Source organism: Myotis nattereri (genome assembly GCF_964212035.1).
Source record: "Myotis nattereri genome assembly, chromosome: 4".
Taxonomy (NCBI): Eukaryota; Metazoa; Chordata; class Mammalia; order Chiroptera; family Vespertilionidae; genus Myotis; species Myotis nattereri.
The window spans coordinates 90,794,746-90,813,277 of NC_138079.1; the positions used below are offsets into that span (position 1 = coordinate 90,794,746).

The 18,532-nt window shown below is 41.3% G+C and overlaps 1 protein-coding gene across 2 annotated transcripts in view; it reads left to right on the forward strand.

Annotated features, from left to right (window-relative positions):
* The first annotated feature begins 6,590 nt into the window (after positions 1-6,590).
* Positions 6,591-18,532, forward strand: part of PDXDC1 (pyridoxal dependent decarboxylase domain containing 1) — a 53,435-nt gene continuing 41,493 nt past the window's right edge. Inside the window, exons 1-2 of one of the 2 annotated variants that reach the window (XM_081088684.1) lie at positions 6,591-6,721; positions 17,776-17,849. In XM_081088684.1, the coding sequence (XP_080944810.1) occupies positions 6,701-6,721; positions 17,776-17,849 (95 nt within the window). In that variant the 5' untranslated portion in view covers positions 6,591-6,700. The remainder of the gene's footprint in view (positions 6,722-17,775; positions 17,850-18,532) is intronic. The other variant, XM_081088683.1, reaches the window with a different exon arrangement.

The window sequence follows — 18,532 nt, forward strand, 5'->3', positions numbered from 1 at the left end:
AGTGTTTCTCTGGCCCAGGAACTGTTTCCACCAGCTTTAAGTAACTATTGTGCCCACAGTTGGTGTGGGATAATAGAGCAGTCAGTTAAATTTATTTCATTGATTTTTCTTTCTTTTTTTTTTTTTTTTCCATTGTTAAGCGTTAGGGGAAAAAATACCTTTGGAAATTCTCCTAAAAAAAATAAAGAATAGATAAAATAAAAAAATCTGAAATTATGAAAAAAACTAACAATAGTGGTAGCTTTAAAAATAGTGCATATTCAAATATGCAAATAAATTAAGAATTTCTACATAAAAAGTGAATTAATCAGAGTTTTCTTCTCCAGTTTTGCCTTTTTGAAGCTCTGAAATTTCACTTACTATAGAAAATGTGTGACTCTACTAATATGTGGAAGAAATAACTAATAAGTGAAATAATGGTTTAATAGTGATTTTAGTACTCTATCAGTCTGACACAATCAGAGGAGAGAGAAATCACATTGTAATTGGAACAGAAAAAGTTTTCATACAGTCAGTTCTTATTACTGTAAGTAGTTATGTTCTATAAACAAGGAAGTAACAAATATTGAACCATCATTCTTAGGGGAAATTCAGGATTAGGTTCCTATGAGCCTCTGGTCACAACATTTTATTTTCATCAACTGATCAATACATAAGCTTGCTTTGTGTTTCTGTTGAAGGATAATTTATTTAACATATATTGTTGATTCATTAACATTGCACTCTCAGCCAACATTATGTTTCATGCCTGAACAAAGCTTATCTAACAGGTACTTTCTTCATAAGGCACCTCACTGCCTTCTCTTTTTTTAATTTTTTTCTTTATTAATTAAGGTATTACATATGTGTCCTTATTGCCCCATTGCCCCCCCACTCATGCCTTCACCCCCCTGTTTTCTGTTTCCATTGGTTAGACTTACATGCATTCATACAAGTCCTTTGGTTGATCTCTCACCCTTACCCCCACCCTGCCCTACCTTCCCTCTGAGGTTTGATGGTCTGATTGATGCTTTTCTGTCTCTGGATCTGTTTTTGTTCATCAGTTTATGTTGTTCATTATATTCCATAGATGAGTCAGATCATGTGATACTTATCTTTCTCTGACTGGCTTATTTCACTTAGCATAATGCTCTCCAGTTCCATCCATACTGTTGCAAATGGTAAGAATTCCTTCTTTTTTACCACAGCATAGTATTCCATTGTGTAGATGTACCACAGTTTTCTAATCCACTCATCTGCTGATGGCACTTAGGCTGTTTCCAAATCTTAGCTATGGTGAATTGTGCTGCTATGAACATAGGGGTGCATATATCCTTTCTGATGGGTGTTTCTAGTTCCTTGGCATATATTCCTAGAAGTGGGATCACTGGGTCAAATGGGAGTTCCATTTTTAGTTTTTTGAGGAAACTCATACTGTTCTCCACAGTGGCTACACCAGTCTGCATTCCCACCATCAGTGCAGGAGGGTTCCTTTTCCTCCACATCCTTGCCAGCGCTTGTCGTTTGTTGATTTGTTGATGACAGCCATTCTGACAGGTGTGAGATGGTACCTCACTGCCTTTTTTCACCTAGGAACACTAGCCAGCACTTCAGAACGATGTTTAAGGGCTATTTTAAGCAGTGAAATCACTAATAAAAAGCACAAAAATGGGAAATGGGGTGCTAAGTAGATTGTGAAAAGAACACTTGTTTACAGGATAAGAGGTGCAACAAGAAGGCAGAGTGTTGCCTTGTCCCCATGCAAGTTAGGAATGTTTAAAAAAAACAAACAAAATTCAACCAAGTAAATTTGAAGAACTAATTAGCTTTATTAAGTGATTCTCAAATCAGGCAGCATCGCATCTCGAACAAGTTGTACCAAATGAAAGGTTTTTATAGGAAGAAGGGTGGGGACAAAGAAGCTACTTACCAAAATATATATATATTTTAGACCAGGACATCTTGTTTGGGAGGGGGTTCGGAGGGAGGGCATGGCAAGAGGTTTTAGCTTGCAAACTGCCCATCTTGGGAGTGGGGAGAAGTATGGAGAGGGCCCAGGTGACCGATTACTTTACTGATATTTGATCAGAAAATTCCAGACTGATTAAGATTATGTTTCTGGGAGAGGTTGAAAGAACAATTCAGTCAGGTATTAAATCTAGGTGTTGGTATCATGCTATCAAAGTGACACAGAATTTCTTAATGAGTGGAAACCCCACACATCTGGTATCAGATGTAAAGTATGTTGTAGTAAAGTATTGAGTGTAGAGGAGACACACACAGGACAGAGTTTCCCTGGATTCAGGGGCAGCTACAAGAGCTGAGCACTGGAAAACCCCAGCAAGAACCTACAAGCAAAACCCTTTCCTCCTCCAGTGTCGCTCCAGCGTCCTCTAGTGACAAAACATTGTGTCTGCTGGCAAAGGAAAAGTATTTAAAGGGCTCAGATCCATTTTTACAGAGCAGGCAAAAATAATGGTTTTGAAACCAAGAGAGGACAAATTAAATAACTAGTACAAGTACTATACTTAGGGGAAAAAATAGAATATTGGGGACTAGCTCATAGTTATAAGAAATATTGCCCTGCCGGTGTGACTCAGTGGTTGAGCATTGACCTATGAACCAGGAGGCCTGGCTGAATCTGTGCACCGGCCTCCAACATGCCTCAAGGGGTCCTGGATTGTGAGAGGGTGCAGGCCAGACTGAGGGACCCCACTGGTGCACGAATCCGTGCACCGGGCCTCTAGTATGTATATAAATTCTTTGTTTAATCTTTTCCCGTTGACTATTTTTACAACTGGCAATTTGTATGTCTTAATCCCTTAATCTCTTTTACCCAGCCTCCCCATCCCTGCCCATCTGAGGACCATCAGTTGGTCAGAGACTTAATCTCTTAATCATTGTATCCCCAATTCCTAGAATATTGCCTGGCATACAGTGGACTCTCCAAAAATATGTTGAATCAATGCATTCAATAATTATTCACTGAACCCCCACTGTATCCTAGACACTGGATAGCTAGACTTGGGAGGTAAAATTGCTTGCTACTTTGTAAATAATGTCCTTATATCTGTGTCTTAATTTAGAAAGAATCTATTGACTCCTTACTATAAAAATGAGAAATTTATCGCCATTTGCGCCAGCTCTCCTATCCTTTCCAACTCCTGCTTTTTGTTAGTTTTATTTCTTCTAGAAGTTTTCTTGATATCTTTAAAAGTATTATACGTAAAACTTTGAATCTTGATTTAGCCCTTGGAGTATTTACTTACTCCCTGAAATGAAGTTAAGGACATTAGTGATTCTACTTACATTCCTTTTCACTTTGCCACTTCCAACCATTTGTTGGTAATTTATTATTTTTACATTGCCATGGTGAATAATAAATACATCTCCCATATGTGTCACTTGGTTGATTCTAAAAGCTAAAGACTAAAAATCAACACCTACAATATGGTTATATAAATATTATTAAAGATACAACAAAAATCATGTAAATGAACCCAAAGGAAAAGTAACCACAAACTTCCTTTATTTTACTTCATTTACTTTTTGCCTGGTAATAAGAAAGGTCTGTATTAGCACATGTAAGTCAAATGTCCGTATAATGAGTGCTTTCATGGTTTTTTCTCATCTCTGTACTGGCCAATAGAATGTTGCATTATAATTTATCAGCTCACATGGCTGTCTACAAGTCAAGTGGTTTTAGCTTATTTTGCACTGTGTGTGCGTGTGTTTGTGTGTGTGTGTGTGTCAGAGAAAGAGGGAGAGACAGACAGAGAGAGAGAGACTTGAGTGTAAAATTTAAGCTATGAACATTTTCCATAGCTCACACAAGAACTTTTGGGTGTAGTTTCAGGAGTTTTATAAACCTCACTGGGTCCCAAATAAAAGCCTTGCTCTAAACAGTGTTATCTTAAGGGCAAGATCTTGTTTTATTCTTGTGTTTGCAGCATCTAACTGTCCAAGATGGCAATAAATAAATATTTGTATAATTAATTTTTAATTTAAGTTTTATTTTTCAATTACATAAATTTTTTAATGTTTTTCTTGATTTCAGAGAGAGGAAGGGAGAGAGAGGGAGAGTTAGAAACATCAATGATGAGAGACAATCATTGATTGGCTGCCTCCTGCCCATCCCCTACTGTGGGATCAAGTCCACAAGTCAGGCTGTGGCCTGACCAGGAATCAAACCAGTGAATTCTTTTTTTTTTTTTGTAATATATTTTTATTGATTTCAGAGAGGAAGGGAGAGGGAGAGAGAGATAGAAACATCAACGATGGGAGAGAATCATTGATTGGCTGCCTCCTGCACATCCCTAACTGGGGATCGAGCCCACAAGCCAGGCATGTGCCCTTGACCGGAATCGAAACTGGGACCCTTCGGTCCGCAGTCTGATGCTCTATCCGCTGAGCCAAACCAGCTAGGAAAAACCGGTGAATTCTTGGTGCATGTGTAGATGCTCAACCGCTGAGCCACATGGGCTGGGCTCAAGTACATTTTACATTTAATATTATTTTGTATTAGTTTCAGGTGCACAACATAGGGGTTAGATAATAATAGACTTTACAAAGTGTCCCCCCCACCCCTAATATTTCCAGAACCCAACTGGCATCATACATAGTTATTACCATATTATTGTATATTCCCTACGCTATACTTTATATCCCCGCGTTATTTTGTAACTGCCAATTTGTACTTCCTAAACCCTTCACCTTTTTCACCCAGTCCTCTGACGCCCTAGCACGCATCTAGCAACATCAGTCTGCTCTCTGTATCTATATCATTTGTTGTTTCTATTCTGTTTGTTCAGTTTTTTGTTCTTTAGCCTTCACATGGAAGTGAAATCATATGGTAGTTGTCTTTCTCTGACTGATTTATTTCACTTAGCATAATAGCCTGTAGGCCCACCCATGCTGTCACAAGTGTTCAGATTTCATTCTTTTTTATGTCTGAATAGTATTCCACTGCATATATGTACCACCACTTTTTTTACCTACTTGTCTATTGGTGGGCACTTGGGTTGCTTCCTTACTGTAAATAATGCTGCATTGAACATTGGGGTGCATATGTTCTTCTGAATTAGTGGTTTGGGTTTCTTTGGATATATACCCAGAAGTGGAATCCCTGGGTCATAAGGCAGTTCCATTTTTTATTTTTTTAGGAACCTCCCTACTGTTTGCCAGAGCGGCTGTACCACTCTGCATTTCCATCAACAGTGCATTCAGCGTTCCTGTTTCTCCACATACTCACCAACATTTGTTACTTGTTGATGACAGCCATTCTGACAGGTGTGAAGTGTATCTTATTGTGGTTTTAATTTGCACTTCTCTGGTGATTAGTGATGTTGAGCATATTTTTCACAAGTATATTGGTCATCTTTATATTCTCTTTGGAGAAATGTCTACCCTGAAAATGTGACCCAATCATTTACACAAATTTCGGAAGAGATGCGCACAAAACAGGAGACAAAAGAAATGGTTTTAACATCATCGGTCTTCTGGCTTTACTGACTGCAACCGTGGGAGACTAGTCTATCTCAGTTTCCCTCTTTTAAAGAAATAAAATTTATGGCCTCTCTTCCATTCCTTAAAACCACATTATAATTGTGTATCAGGTGTGGAGCAGTTATGGGGGCGGTGTGTGTAGTGTAGGGACGCTGCAGCCAGGGTATTGGGTCTGGGTCCTACCTAGATTGGCATTGAGGAATGGAGATCATCGCTACCACGTGCAGTGGTTCTCAACCTACTGGCCCCTTAAACACAGTTCCTCATGTTGTGACCCAACCATAAAATTATTTTTGTTGCTACTTCACAACTATAATGTTGCTACTGTTATGAATCATAATGTAAATATCTGATATGCGGGATGGCTTTAGGCAACCCCTGTGAAAGGATCGTTCGACCGCCAAAGGGGTCGCGACCCACAGGTTGAGAACCGCTGAGTCGTAGGGCTCTTGTACTATGAAACGGGGAAGCAGCAGGTGATCTGTTATAATTATTATCACCTGACAAGTCATAATTGGGGCTTGACATGAAGGAGGAGGCTGGACCAGTTGTTTCAAAGTCTTTTCCGTCCAGAATTCTACAGTAAGGTCTGAGACAAATACCTCGGCTCTGACTGGTGCCCTTCCCGGGCAGCAGTCATTTGGGAACCCAGACCTGAAACCCACAAATCACGGATCACTAGGACACTGCGGATCCTGCGCGTGCGCAGAGGTGCGATCTCGCCCCGTCTTTCATTGGTGAATGGACTGTTCCATTCCTCACAGGTGTTAACTGGAGAGAATTTGGAAGCCTGGGCTTGGAGGTACAAGCGCATGGCTAGTAGTTCCTGCATGTTGCTGCATGATTTATCGCTTATTATTCTCTTTTTCTACCCTGACGCCTGCAACAGGCTTCTGAAAAGAGTTTGGAACGGTTCCACCGTCCATCCTCCCCCTCTCAACTGGGAGCGTTAGGGCTGCCCGACGTGACGGCCAGGTACGGAAGCCCAGAGGGCCACGCCTACTTCTAGGGCCCCGCCCCGCCGCGCCCCGCCCCCCTGCCTCTCGCAGATCCTCCAGCCGGCGGAGCCTGGGGCCGCTCCTCCTCCTCTCCGCCCCGCCGGCCGCCGGCGCGTGGACGTCAGCGCTGCCAGCGTGGAAACGGCGGCGGGGCACGGGAGGCGGAAGTGGCGCCTGGGACTGCGTGCCTCCCTCGGGCTCCGCCGGCCGCCTCGACCATGGACGTGTCCCTGGACAAGGTTCGTGCCGGAGGCGGGAGGCGGCGCTGCGGCCCGGGTTCTCCACCTCCGGGGCGACTGTTTCCCGGTCGCGAGCTGCCATTGTGACTGGAGAGGGGCCGGGGGTTAACGGGCCGGTCCTGAGGAGGCCTGGCCGCGAGGGGTCTGGTTACGTCAGGGGGGCCGGGAGCCTCTCGGGTCCCCGTGGACCGAGGGAGGCTGGGCCGGGTTCTGCCCAGGCCACGAGCGCCCTGGAGCCCGGTGCGGGGCCGACCTTGCGGTCTTCTGCGCGCGGCTGGTCCATTGGGATGACAGAGCTCGCCACTTGCGGCCCCAGCAGCGCCCGGAGAGCAGCCCCAGGTGTTAGGGAGCCAGCTGCAAACCTGTAGGTTTTCTGTGGCTTCCCAGTTAGGAAGGGAAAGCACGAAAGCAGTGGTGCTCCGGTGTCCGCGTGCCTAGGAAGCCCCTGAAGTCCGTGCTAAAAATCCAGCTTTGCATCCTGGAGTCCGAACCTTTGGGGGGCGGGGCCGGGAGCTGCGTGTTGAACAAGTTCCCCACGTGATTCTGCTGCTGTAGTGTGTGAACGCAGATGGAGACCGCGGAGGTCAAGGACGGGGTGGGCCTTGGGTAGGCGGTGAGTTTCTTTTTGAGGATTGGCTGCTGCTCCGCGCGTGTCCAGCTCCCCTGGCGGGGGCGGGGAACCCCTCGGGTCCATCCGAAATCTCCTGGGAGCAGCGCTCCCCTCCGGTTTCCCCGGCGGAGGGGCACGGGAGCGTGATGTGCCCGGCTGGCCGCACCGGCGGGTGAAATGGGTTCTCATTGTCCCGGGTATAGGGCTTGTCAGTGACGGCCGGTGCTCGATCTCCTCCTGGAGACCTACCTGCAGGACCTGACAGACACTCTGCCCTCCCTTCACGTCTTTCTTCCTGTTCACACCTTGGGGGACTGCTCGTCCAGGCGCAGTTTTTTCACACACGTAGAATTCGGGAGCAAGTCTAGTGCTTTGGAACGGCGTTCTTTTAATTTTGAACTGGCAGGAGTAACAGATGCTGTCGTTTGTCAGTGCCTACAGCTGCTGTGGATTTGTTGCCCTGTCTCTCGACGGTTGAAGGGAGTAGTATTGTTGTACAGGTTCAGCCTGGTGTCTTCCATGTGCCCACCGTGGTGTAACCCACACCTGGGCTGCGTCTCATACATTTTGGAGTATGCAGTCAAGAAAATAAAAAGTAATGTTTTTCTTCCACTGCCTTTCTGGCGAATGTTACATGTTTTTCTCGCTAGGAATAAAGTCTTTCCAGGCTTTTGATGAGCACGGTTCTCACCTTTGGGTAATTTGAGTTGTAGTCTAGATCAGTGGCTCTCCACCGGGGCAGTTTTGTTTCCCAGGGAACTCTCTGCCTTGTCTGGAGACATTTTTTTATTATGGTAAGGAGTGGGTAGAGAGGAGCTGCTAGCCCTGTGTGGGTGGTGGCCAGGGCTGTTGCTAAACATCCTACATTGCACAGGACAACCCCTAGACCAGAGAATTATCTGCTCAAAATGTCAGTGGTGCTGAGGTTGAGGGCACCCTGGTCTAGATCATGTGTACAACACCAATAGTTGGATACAGAAATAATGCTCAAAATGTCCCTCTAGTGTCGTCTTTCCAGTTTCATGAGAAGGTGGGGTGGGCTTTTGTCATATCAATTAAAAACCTGAAGAACTGGGGTGATCTTTCCTCCAAGAAAAGTTCTTTGTAGGCAGATCTGCAAACCAGCGTGGGTTGGCATCCTACTTTAATTATTACTTTTCTGACATTTGGTAGATTAGAGTGGTTGCTCTCTAAATGTTAATTGATGATAAAAGATCTTCAATTCTCCAAATGAAGTGCTGAAGAGGTACTGAAACTCCAAAGTTCTTAAGGCTGGAGCATTCACACAAATTGCAGTGATCTTTTAGGAATGCAGAATGTGTGGGTTGGAAGTTTCTGCCTTAGGCCAGTGTGGAAAAACTCTGAATGTAAGTTTTTCAGAACTAAGATTGTGTCTTATTTTTACATTTCATGAAGCAGTAGAGGGCCTTACATGTAATGAACAATTGCTCTTGGTGTTGAGTGGGCAGAAAAGAAAAAGCATTGATATAATATTAATAGCAGGATTTTGTGTTCTGAGGATTTTGTGTTCTGAAAAATAGTTTAAATTTAAAACATTGAATTGTGCCCATTCCTGTTTCTTTGAGGAATAGGCTTTTCCGAGCTAAATTCTACTTTATAAATTTGAGAACTATTTGAGCAGTTCTGAATGATCTCATTTAAACGGATCCTTGAATAATTTATTCTACCTACAGACACCACAATGTTATTTGATACCCATCCTCTAAAATGTCGAGTAATCTCTCTCACTTTAAAATGTAGTATGCGATCATTTAGTGCAGGGGTCCTCAAACTACAGCCCGTGGGCCACATGCAAATACAAATATTGTATTTGTTCCCGTTTTGTTTTTTTACTTCAAAATAAGATATGTGCAGTGTGCATAGGAATTTGTTCATAGTTGTTTTTTTTTTAACTATAGTCTGGCCCTCCAACGGTCTGAGGGACAGTGAACTGGCCCCCTGTTTAAAAAGTTTGAGGACCCCTGATTTAGTGGAATCACTCAGTGCATTTCCTTGATCCAAATATAATTGCGTTCTTGCTTTTTCTTTTTTTTTTTCTCTTTAGGTGATATGTAGATATGCAGACCTGCGATTACATATTCTTGTCGTTTTTTCACAATAGTATCAGTTTTCTTCTTGTATCTGAAATTAATGATGTCTCAAGAAACCAGATAGGTTAATTCAAGGGACCAGGTATTCAAACTAGAAGAGTAGGAGTGGGAGCCTCACCCCTCCAATACTGTATGTCTTAATGGATAAGAAAGAGGCTCTGCCGCATAATCTCACAGTGCTTAGTTATGTTAATATTCAAGTTTTAAAATGCCACAGGAAGTAATTATTCTGATGCTGAAATTCTTAAGTTATTCAACACACCGACATATACTTTTTAGTAAAAGCCTGATGCTTTAAATTAGCAGAACCACCCAGACCTTTTTCTGTTGTTGGGGAAATCTCATTCTTCCTGGGTATTATGTTTAGACAAGGTGTACTGCAGTTTGTTTTGCATTTACTTTAATTCCAACCTTGAGTAAACTTAGAGCAGGGTTTTCCAAACTAGCACTGCTGACATTTTGGGCTGGATCATTCTGTTGTGGGAAGTGGTTGTGTGCATTGTAGAATGTTTAGCTGCATGCCTGGCCTCTGTCCACTAGATGCCAGGAGCAAACCTCCCCCTCCCCGCGTGTGACCACCAAAAGCCTGTCCAGATGAAGCAGTTGTTTTCTCGGGGTGGGAGGAATTGCCTCAGGTTGAGAAACACTAACTTAGAGAACCTAGACCTGCACTGTCCAGTATGGTAGCCACTGGTCACACATTTGGCTTTAAATATTTAAATTTAGGTTAATTAAAATTAAATAAAATTAATTCTGTTCTCAGTCACACAAGCCACATTTCAAATGCTCAACAGTCACAGTGTGGTTTTTTTGTTTGTTTGTTTGTTTTTTTGGCTACAATGTGGCTACTGAACAGTGCAGATATAGAACTTTCATCCCCATAGAAAGTTTTGTTGGACAGTGTTGCAGAGTGAGGCCAATTTATCTGTTGTATGTCTAATTCTTTTCTCTAAAAGAGGGAACTTGGACCCCATTTCTGACCTAACTAATTACAGTCCAACCCATTTTTATTTCTTGTACTCATCCTGAGCTAAATGCTTTCCCCCCTTTAGATCTGACTTTGGAAAATTATTTATCACCGTACTGTCTATAAGTTTATAAGGAGTAGTAGGAGCATGAGTTTAACATTCCTGATCATTACTGAAAAGGACTACCAGAATTTCTGTTCCTGCTTTTTACTTTAAAGCTCACAAAAAGAATCCCTAATAGCCAAACTTGAAATGACCAGTTTCTGTGGTATGCCTTTCTAGATTCCACTCTCACTTAGAATGGAGGCTTCTGTGAGGAGATGATAGCCTGTAATTTTAGTGTTTGTCTAAAGCCGATTCCTGTATCATCATAACTTGAGGATTTTGCATACAGGTGCATAGTGGTTAAGATGGTAAATGATTACCAAATGCTGGGTGTCAGAGAAAACTTGGTAGGTACAAAGTTCTGATCCTAAAAATTTATGGCCTCAGGGATTCTTTTTTTAAAAAAGCATCTTTTTTTAAAGAATAATTCTTTATCTTTATTGTTGAAAGTATTATACATGTCTCCTTTTCCCCCCCATTAACCCCCTCCAGCCACCCCCAACCCAAGACTTCACCACCCCATTGTCTGCGTCCATGGGCCATGCATATATGCATACAGGGTCCTTGGTTGATTACCTCCCACACACCCACCCTCTCACTGCCTTCTCTCTGAGATTCCACACACTTTTCCATGCTTCCATTTCAATATATTTTTATTGGTTTCAGAGAGGAAGGGAGAGGAGAGAGAGATAGAAGGAAGCATCAATGATGAGAATCATTTGTCATCTGTCTTCTGCACACGCCTACGGGGTTTTATGCCCTTGACCGGAATCGAACCTGGGACCCTTCAGTCTGCAGGTTGATGCTGTATACACTGAGCCAAACTGGTTAGGGTTTGGTGATTCTTGATTTATTTAAAATAGCAGAGGTAGTCAATAGCAGAACTATTAATGGTCCCCAATCTCATGTGTAGTCCCCCATATCTAGGCTTATGAATTGTAATTATAGATAGGAGTTAGTTGAGCTCAATGTCATCTGTTTTCACCTAAAGCAGAAGGCTGGTTTGACTTATAATTTTATTTTACTTTTTTAAAAGTACGTTTTTATTGCCCTGGCCAGTGGGCTCAGTGGTTAGAGCATTGATTCACAGACCCAAGGGTCAGGGTTTGATTCCCAGTTAAGGGCATGTACCTGGGTTGCAGGTTCATTCCCCTGGAGCTGTTGTAGAAAAATCAATGGAGGGGAAAATTGTCCTCAGGTGAGGATTAACAAAAAACACACAATAAAATATCTTTTTATTGATTTTCAGAGAGAGGGGTAGCATTGATTGGCTGTTTTCTGCACAGCCCCTACTGGGGATAGACCACAAGATGGGCATGTGCCTTTACTGGGAGCCAAACCAGCGACTTCTTGGTGCATGAGTCAATACTCAGCCACTGAGACACACTGGCTGGGCTGAGTGACTTTTATTGAAAGCCCAGTGCTGAGTGCTGAGAAAGACACAGGGTAAAGGAGACATGATCTCTGCAGGAGGTTATGTTCTGATAAGGGGTGTATGTATAAATGTTTAGACAAATACTTAGACAGCAAGGAGGGGTAAAAGAAATACCACAGAAAATAAGAAACAAATTGTGTATATGTGGGGGGTGCAGAACAGTGAGTAAGTGACCAGGGAAAATGTTGTAGAAGAGATTTTTTGGGTAGAATATTTCATTCAGAATCATGACTTTTGTAGAGTTTTTTAAAAATGTAAGTATATCCCTGGCCAGTGTGACTCAGTAAGTTGAGCATTGTCCCTTGCACTGAAGGGTTGCAGATTCGATTTCCCATCAGGGCACATGCCCGCGTTGCCAGCTTGATCCCAGGTGGGGAGCATGCAGGAGACGCTGATCAATGTTCTGCCCTCACATTGATGTTTCTCTCTCTCTCTCAAAATCAATCCAAATTTTAAAAAATGTAAGTGTAATGCAGATTTTTACTTTATAACATGATTGTGTCTCATTATTGTTAGTAGAATATAAATTAAGGGACAAGAAAGCCATTTCATCTTCTGAAGTTAAATCAGGTATAGAAAAGATGCCACCAGTCACTTTGAAAATGTCCAAAAATTCCTTTGAGAAATATAATTTATCCCCAAAAAATCTCTTTGTGAGTGGAGAAATTTATCTAGCTTAAATATATATAAGTCCATTCTTTTCAAGCAATATTCAAGGGCCATGCAGTTATTTCTAATCTAATCTATTTATTTATTTTCTGTTATTATTGCAATAGTTTTTTGCTTGGTGACAAATATTAAGTATTTAACAGCAGCAAGGTAGATAGTTCTTGTGGTCTAGCCTGGAGCTCTATCCACATTTTATTTTAGTAGAAAATGCATTTTGAGTTTAAAATGACCAAGGGAAGATCAAACTTTTCTAATGTAATCTTCCCCCTATATGCAGAAAAGCAGAAACAGCATAATAAAGCCTTCACTTTGAAAGTGAACCTCAGTGACATTAAATATTTAGCTACAGCCCTGGCAGGTTGGTTGTATTTTTGTCCCGTGCACCACAAGGTTGCTGGTTCAATTCCTGGTCAGTGCATATACCTAGGTTTTGGTGGGGGCACGTACAGAAAGCAACCAATCTATACTTTTCTGTCTCTAAAATCAATAAAACATATCCTCAGGTGAGGATTTTAAAAATAATTTTAGCTACAGTGAGCCTTTCTGGATCCTATTGACCATGAATTACTTTCTGGACTGGACATTATATTAGGTGGAATCATATGAAATTGCTCTTTTTGTGCATTAAAAACAGTTGAATATTGGCAGTTTCACACAGTTCAACCTTAAAGTCTGAAGTTTTATAGATACACAGAGGCTTCAAGAATTGATGGATTCCTTTCCTCAGAATTCTTCTTACTATATTGAAGATAAAGCTAGCAAAATTAATCTTACATAATTCTAATTCAATTTTGGAAATAATGATATTGGTAAGGACAATGGATAGCTTTATCTTTGTGGTTGGATCCCCCAACAAGTCCTAGGACAAACTCCCTTATAAGAGGCATATCTCAGTGAAAGACTTATTTTTTCCAGTGACTAGAGCATGCTTCTTCTTAAGCAATTTTGTTTTTATTCCAGAATAAGTGTGTGATTCCAGATAAGCTCATAAATGTTTTAAAATAGAGCTTGCCTGATGTGTGGTATTTTTCCATCTGTGTAGTTACTGGGAAGCATTTACTCAAGATATGTCTAAGCGAATTGATTCTCCAGAGATAGAGGTCTCCAGGAATACATTTTTTTGAAATGTATTCCTAGCATTCCCAGCATGTATTTTAAGGCGAGTGATTTAAATGCTTTTTTTTTTTTCCATCCACATACTTCTATGACAGGTTTGAGCAATGTTACTAACTTTGCTGCCTCCTTACCTCTACTAGATTTTTACTTCTGTTGTATATTTTTCCCCATATTCTTTTCTGCCTCTTTTTTTGAGGAATTTGTAAGGTTAGATACTAGCACCTTATGCAATAGTTGCATATCTTTTTCAACTAAGAATATTATGATGCTCAATGAGCCAGTAATTACAGTGTCTTCAAACACACTCAACCATAGAGTCCACGATCATTAAAAATAAGATTTTTAAAGAGTATCCAGTTCTTAAATGATAGGGACAAAAGTGCCCAGTTCTTAAGTAAATACTTTTCTGTTGAATCAGGCAAAAGTATGTTTGAATTGAGCCTCCGTAAGGTAGCCAGGTTTGCAAGGCACTATATCAACTTTCCAGAGAATTCCTGTTGTTTTCGCTCATCTTTGACACATGAGGAACAGCTATGTTCCTAGAGCAGCTGCTGCTGTATTCTTGTTGCTTCTCAGAGGTGAATAACATTGGAGGTACTAGTGATAGATAGTAGGCATGGTTTGTGTTTTCATCTGGGAGGAAAATAATAGGATTTTTGGAGAGTTGAGTGTTGCATGAGTAACAGAATCCAGGATTAACCTTGTTTAGAAAGTTGTTAGAAACACAGAAATTTGTAGCTTTATTGGATCACTTTGATCAGTTGAAGAAAGGTAGTGATGTTTTTATACATCTAATGCATATATTGTAAACTAGCATTTAGTAACACCAAGGTCTTCTGTCTGAGATGAGCAGCTGGTAGGTAGTCTCACACGCTTTAGTTTTTCTTCTGTCAATAGTCCTGGAACCCCGTCCCCCACCCTTATGAACATTCCTCTCCTGAAAAAATTTTATTTAAACAACAGTATTATATACTCCTGTTATTTATGAATGTTGCGATTCATATATTTTAAAATTACATTGTAGACTTCCTTTTTCTTTTTTTCTGGAAGCTGCTTTTCTTTAAGGTTTAGCTCTATATTTCTCAAATACAGTTATTTATATACCATCTTTGCGAATTTTGTCATGTCTGTGTACCACTTGTACTATTATTTACTTAATATTTATTTTAAATTGATTTTAAATCAATATACCCTCCTTTTAAATTGAGATAGACCCCTGGCTGGGTAGCTCAGTTGGTTGGAGCATTGTCCCAATAGGCCAATGTTACAGGTTCGATCCCCAGTCAGGGCACATACAAAGAATCAACCAGTGAATGCATGAATGAGTGGAACAAATTGATGTCTGTCTCTCTCTTTCCCTCATTCCCTCCTTCCCCCCTCTCTCTCTCTTCCTTTCCCTCTCCTTCTCCTTCTCTCTCTCTCTTAAGCAAATAAATACAATTTATTTTAAAAAGAGTCAACTAATGAATGCATAACTGGAACAACAAATCAATGTTTCTTTCTCTCTTTCCCCACTTCTTCCTCTCTTTCTCTAAAATCAATAGAGATTAAAAAAAAAATGGAGGGATAATTTATATGCAATAAAAAATACCCACTGTAATTATACAGTTTGCATTTCATCAGATGTATACAGTGATATAACCACCAGGATAGTGAAGACAGGGAACATTTCCATCTCCCTGAATAGTTCCCTTGTGCCCCTTTTCAGTGGACCCTAGATCTGCTTTCTGATGCTACAGTCTAGCCACCCTTAACCCTTCCTTTCCTTTTTTAAAAAAAATAAACTTAGCTTTTATTAAACAGTAATGTCTTAATTCAGAGTTTGAGTTATTATTTTTATCCCTATTCATGTGAAAGTAAATGTAATTTTTGTTGTCACACTTTGTTCTACAATCACTTAAAAAAAATTCTCAGCTTTCAAGCATGCTTTATCAACCTTTGTATACATTGTCTGGCACTGTAACAGGACTGTGGATAAGAACTAGAAATAAGATAGTAGTGGCTGCCCTCCCCTGAAGCTTATGGAGGCATGGCTTTTCGTTTTAAGGAACCAACTAGTAAATATATATTTTTCTTAGAGCACTTCTTGACTTAGAACCTAATATTTTTCTGCAACTAGATAACATTTTATATTTTGGATATCCAATTAATACAACAAGCACATGAGTGTTTACAGCATTGAAGGCAAATCATGTTCACATGGAATTCACTCCAAAATTTAACTATAAATGTTTTCCCTCTTTCTTTCCTCCCCCCCACTTCAATTCCTAAATAAGAGTAGAAAGAACAATTTAATTGTAAGCCAGTCCACTGAATGAATGTGTGTGCTATAGAGAAAGACTCGGATGGGAGAATTGAAGCTGCAATCCCTTCCTGTTCTCACAGGAGCTGCAGCAATAGGGCACACAGTGAGGAGGTAATGTAAAACCAAATTCAACTTATTGCACACCTCCTCCGAATAAGATACTACTAAGGACCATAGGCAATATGAGAAAAGATAAATTCACCTCAAGACTTAGAGCAGAACAAGACAGCTTCTATAAGGATTTATAACCAGCTGACACTATATAGAGATTCAAGGCAATAAAAATGCTATGGAGATTAAGAAGGGGAAAAAAGGATGTGTTTGTTTTACTTCTGCACAAATTTTTAAATTTTTTATTTTTATTTTTTGATGGGAGATAGATGTACACTTGGTACTAAAATCCAAAAGGAACAAAAGGGTGTGGACTGAAAAGCCACCCTCTGACTTCTAGGCCCATCTTCAGTTCTCTTCTCCGGAGGCAGTCATTCTTCCCAGCTTGTGTGAGCTTCTAGAGTTTATAGAGAACTTAGAGATTTATGAGTGTCTCAGTTTCCTGTGGCTGCTGTAACAAATGAGCACAAACCGGGTGGCTTAGAGTAATAGAAATGATTGTGTCACAGTTCTGGAGCCCAGAATTTGAAGTCTGCGCCACTGGGCTGAATCAGGGTATTGGCAGGCCTGCCGCACTCCCTCAGAGGCTCTAGGGGAGAGTTCCTTCTTTTCTTGTTCCCGTTTATGTTGCCTGCCAGCGCTCCTTCCTTGGTTTGTGGCCCCATCACTCCAGTGTTGAGGCAAGCACCTTCGTATCTCCCTCTGCTCCATCGTTACATAGATGGGGAGAGTGTGTGTGTGTGTGTGTGAGTGTGTGTGTGTGTGTGTGTGTTTGGTCACCCTCTGCTTCTCTCTTATATGGTACATGTGATTGCATTTAGGGCCCACCTGGATAATTCAGGGTAATCTTGACATCTCAAGAGCCTTAACCTAGTCATATCTTCGAAGTTTTGCCATAAAGGGTAACATTTATAAGTTCCAGGGATTAGGTGTAAATAACGTTTGAGGGGCCATTTCTCAGCCTACTGCAACAGTAAAATAAGTAGCATACTATATAGTTTTCTGAACCTTCTAAGAGTGAAAAACTGGACTAACCCAAGGGCCTATTAATTCAGGACTGGTTAAATGATGGTGCATCCATAGAATGGAATAGGTGTCAGCACTAAGAAAAATGAAATAGACATACTGATGTGGAACCATATTCACTATAAAGTTTTTTAAAAAAGCAAGTTGCAGAGGTGCATATATGTAAAGTAAAAATTTGGAAAGATAAATATCAAACTTAAAGTGGCTTTCCCTGGGGAGAGGAACTGGTGGACTTTTTTGTTGTTAATTCTTATCCGGGGGTATTTTTCCATGGATTTTTAGAGGGAGTAGAAGGGAGGGGGAGAGAGAGAAACATCGATGGGGGAGAGACACAGTTGGACGCCCACACTGGGGATCGGAGCCTGCAACCCAGGCATGTGCCCTGACTAGGAATTGAAACCGTGACCTCCTGGTTCACAGGTCGACACAACCACTGAGCCATGTGGGCTGGGCTGTGCCAGCCAGGCTTTACTGTTGGCATTTTTAAATCCAGCATGTACTTTATAATAAATTCATGTGTTTTGTTTTTCTGGGTAAATTGTGTTGTAGAAGTGATAGGGATCATCAAAGTTGAACCTTTAAAAATTTTGTTTCCTAGATAGCAGATCCTGCATTAGCTGAAATGGGAAAAAACTTGAAGGAGGCTATGAAGATGCTAGAGGACAGTCAGAGGTGAGCCTGTGGAACAGAAGTGACCTTGTTAAACATGTTCAGTCTGTTATGAAACTGGTGGTACTGGTTTCCTGCTGTTATAAACACCTCTGGGTTTCAGAATGTCACGCTTAGCTTCTGCTGACTTTGAACTTGGTATTTATTTTGGGTAGAAGATGCTTTGTAATTAAAGGATTTTGAAATTGAGGGGCAGGACTTATAATTTTCAAGTCTGCCTATTAAGAGTTTAATTTACTCAATATATTGATTTGAAACTATAAATATTTCTTACTGTAATTTAAGGTCATATAAGGCATCAACTAACCAAGAAATGGGTTTCATGTTCTTTTCCTGAAACTCAAATTATACCCCAAATTGGGGGCTGGGGCAAAGGATGAACAGGGAGGGAGAGATATGATAAATGTGTTTTAAATTCTACATCAGTTACTAAGAAATTATAGATAATATAGAGGCCTGGTGCACAAATTTGTGCACCAGTGGGATCCCTTGGCCTGGCCTATGGGATCGGGCTGAAACTGGCTCTCCTACATCCCCCAAGGGGTCCTGGATTGTGAGAGGGTCCAGGCCAGGCCGAGGGACCCTACCGGTGCACGATTGGGGCCGGGGAGGGACACGGGAGGTTGGCCAGCCAGGGAGGAACCACAGGAGGGCTCCAGGGCGTGTCCGGCCTGTCTCGCTTAGTC